At 32.8% G+C, this 3,371-nt stretch overlaps 1 protein-coding gene across 1 annotated transcript in view; it reads right to left on the bottom strand.

Annotated features, from left to right (window-relative positions):
- The window catches only part of LOC106477284, a gene marked incomplete at its 3' end in the record, with an annotated part of 5,239 nt that extends 2,118 nt beyond the window's left edge, over positions 1–3,121 (bottom strand). Inside the window, exon 1 of the mRNA XM_013937872.2 lies at positions 1,695–3,121. Within this exon, the coding sequence (XP_013793326.2) occupies positions 1,695–2,535 (841 nt within the window). The remainder of the gene's footprint in view (positions 1–1,694) is intronic.
- Between the last annotated feature and the right edge of the window lie 250 nt (positions 3,122–3,371).

The raw sequence follows: 3,371 nt of genomic DNA, 5'->3' as shown, positions 1-3,371 counted from the left end.
GGTTATAATTTTATTGTACAGGTCACTGGTTAGGCCACACTTAGAATATTGTGTTCAGTCTTGGGCTCCTTACCTTAGGAAGGACATTGCATTGTTGAAAATGGTTCATATAAGGGTTACTAGAATGATGCCTGGGATGGATGGAGGGGTTGTCATATGAGGAGAGGCTGAAATCTCTCAAATTGTTTTATCTTGAAAAAAGAAGAGATAGTGTGGATCTGATTGAGATGTTTAAGATTGTAAAGGGGATTGCTAGTGTTGATGTATCATCTTATTTCATACTTAACAGTGAGAATAGTAGGACTTGGGGACACAAGTATAAATTTTGGCAAGGTAGGAATCATCTTCAGGTAAGACAGTTTTATTTTTCTAACAGGGTGGTTGGCCTTTGGAATGGTTTGCCTTCAGATGTTGTAGAGGCAGTAAATGTAAGCGAGTTTAAAAGAAAGCTTGATAAGTATATGAATGAAAGCTTTGAGGTTTTATTATATTATTATTTCTATTTAATAGTTTTAGTTTAGATTAGAGGATGGATCAATAGATTCCTTGTCCCTAAACATTGTTATATGTTATGTTAACATAAGGTAGGTTAGACTACAAAGCTTTATATTAAAGTCTTAAAGCTTTGAATGTCAGTTTGGCTTCTGTTGTTCACAAGATGTTGGCATATGTTGTTAGTAGTGGTAACAATTAAATTTGTGAAGTTTGCATTTAATTACAGATTGTCAATATTGTCTTAACAATTTACTGGATTCTCTTTATAGGGTTTCTCTATTTTGGATGAAGGCAGCATGGTTAATGTTTTTCTAGACTTTTGGAAAACATTTGATAAGATGCTTTATGAGAGATTAATTGCATTGAGGAAACTAGCTGAGAATTTGAACTGGTGATTGTAGGGGGCGCTCAAAGTGAAAAAACTTAGAAATATTATATGTATATACATCTACTAAGATTCGTTTTGGAGTAAGACAAAATACCTATAAGTATGTACATCTATTGAGATTGGTTTTGGGTAAGACAAAATACCTATATGTATATATATCTAATCAGATTGGTTTTGGGGTAAGACAAATTACCTGTATGTATATACATCTACTGAGATTGGTTTTCAGGTAAGACAAAATACCTATATGTATATACATCTACTGAGATTGGTTTTAGGGCAAGACAAAATACCTATTAAAGATCAGGTTTACATCCAAGGGTTACATCTGATGTAATATTCTGTTAAAGATCAGGTTTACATCCAAGGGTTACATCTGATGTAATATACATACAGGTATTTTGTCTTGCCCTAAAACCAATCTCAGTAGATGTATATACATATAGGTATTTTGTCTTACCCTAAAACCAATCTCAATAGATGTACATACTTATAGAATATTACATCAGATGTAACCCTTGGATGTAATCCTGATCTTTAACAGAATATTACATCAGATGTAACCCTTGGATGTAAGCCTGATCTTTAACAGAATATTTTTTTGATAGGTACAATCTTATTAAATGGTTGTCCATTAACATGTTATATTAATTTTTTTAATATTTTAGTTGGCCAGGTATATGAAGTGGACATCTATGGTTAAATTAAATTTAAAATAAGTTTATCATTAATATTATATTTTGAATAACGGATGACTTTGGTAGGCTGGTCGACTAAGTTACCTCACCTTTTATTACAAAAACAAGCTTACCTGCTATTTGAGCTGATGTAACATTGTACTGTTTCTTTATTGTTTCCATAATCTTATCATCACATTGTGATAATGAACCAAGGTTAATATATGCTTTGTAAACTTGAGCAACACAACCAGATCCAATAGGTTCTTTGTTATTTTCAAATAAGACAATAAAGTCCATCCATTTTGTCCCAAAAGCTTCTGTTAATATTTTAGTTGTACACTTCCACGAATGAGGTTTTGTATTGCGCTGTAAAGTACCAAGATAGTTACAGGTGTTTTCACTCAAGATATCTCTTCTGGTACTTGCCCACTGACCAAATTTAATGAACACTGGTCCTGCTGCTTGAATTGATAATAACAAAACATTACACCACAAATCTTCAAGTACTTTACTAATCATGGATAATGGATAGAGAGAAACCACTGGGACAAAAATTACAAGCAAAAGCCCTAAACGAAAAAACAGTTGTACAGCTTCCCATAGAATAAACAATATTCTGTGGAATACCCTGAAAAGTAGGCTCTTACTTCCCAATTGTACATCCTGATTATGTGCTGAAAGTACGCAGGGAATCAACTTTAGATCAGAAATGTTTGAAAGCCCAAAGTGTAGCAAACACCCAGAAAAATAAAACCAAAACAAGCATGTTGATCTACAACTGGTAGCTGTTGCTAATAGCTGATCTCTTGCCCTTCCAACAAACCTGTAATTAGCCACAACTTTTATTCTAAAATTAAAATTATATTTTATAGATGTCAAGGCAATCGTTGGGCGCTTTACAGCCGACAATAATTTATAAAGTTTTACAAAATGTGAGCCTTGTATTTTTAATGAACAGAGAAATGGCAGCATGATTATACCTTTATTTGACACAACAAACCGAACTATGCCAAGAGGAATAATGCCTAATTTTTGGAGCTGTCAACAAAATCCATTATGTGTTAGGTTAATACTATTATTAGTATTAATGTCATTATGTCTAATGAGTACTATAGTGCCTGGTGCTAGGACTAAACGCATCGAAAATGCCGTCTACACAGAATACTAGTTGGAATTTTGATGGTTTGACAGAACTCTGGCGTATTACATACTACTTACAAATGAGGTTCGCGCGATTTTTTTTAAAGTAATATTATAACTGTTATTTTTTCTTTTTTTAACAGCTGATGGTTTGTATTTATAATATACTAATTATGCCATCACAATCAGCATCCTGTAATTCTCGTGATCACTAGAGGGCCTTAAAAAAAGTTTGGCAAATTTGATCATATTCAATGAAGGGAATTCGTATTTAAACATTTAATAGACTTGACATTAATTGACTAACAGCCGTTTAAAGTTATAAGCGAAGTGAAAAAAACAAGAAGATATTTCACCAATACATGCATATGTATAGCAGTAATAATAACCATGCAGTTGCAAAATACAAACTTAACGTGGGCGAATGTTGTCAGCAACTACAAAGTAATTAAGTGAAAATATTGTTACGTCTCCGTTTGTTAATTGATTTTCCGTTACTTGTTCCGACGAAACTTAAGCGACACAAGTTCTTTCTTAATAAAAACTGGTTTATTCTTTCCGAATATAACTTTACCGATACACTCAACTTCAACAATCGCGCTAAACAAACGCTATAACAACGAACGTGCTCAATATACTTCTGACTGCAGTTCAATTACTCATTATCT

Source organism: Limulus polyphemus, unplaced genomic scaffold (genome assembly GCF_000517525.1).
Source record: "Limulus polyphemus unplaced genomic scaffold, Limulus_polyphemus-2.1.2 Scaffold13913, whole genome shotgun sequence".
NCBI lineage: Eukaryota > Metazoa > Arthropoda > Merostomata > Xiphosura > Limulidae > Limulus > Limulus polyphemus.
The sequence above is the reverse complement of the archived record's forward strand: the minus strand, read 5'-3'. Positions and strand labels throughout refer to the sequence as shown.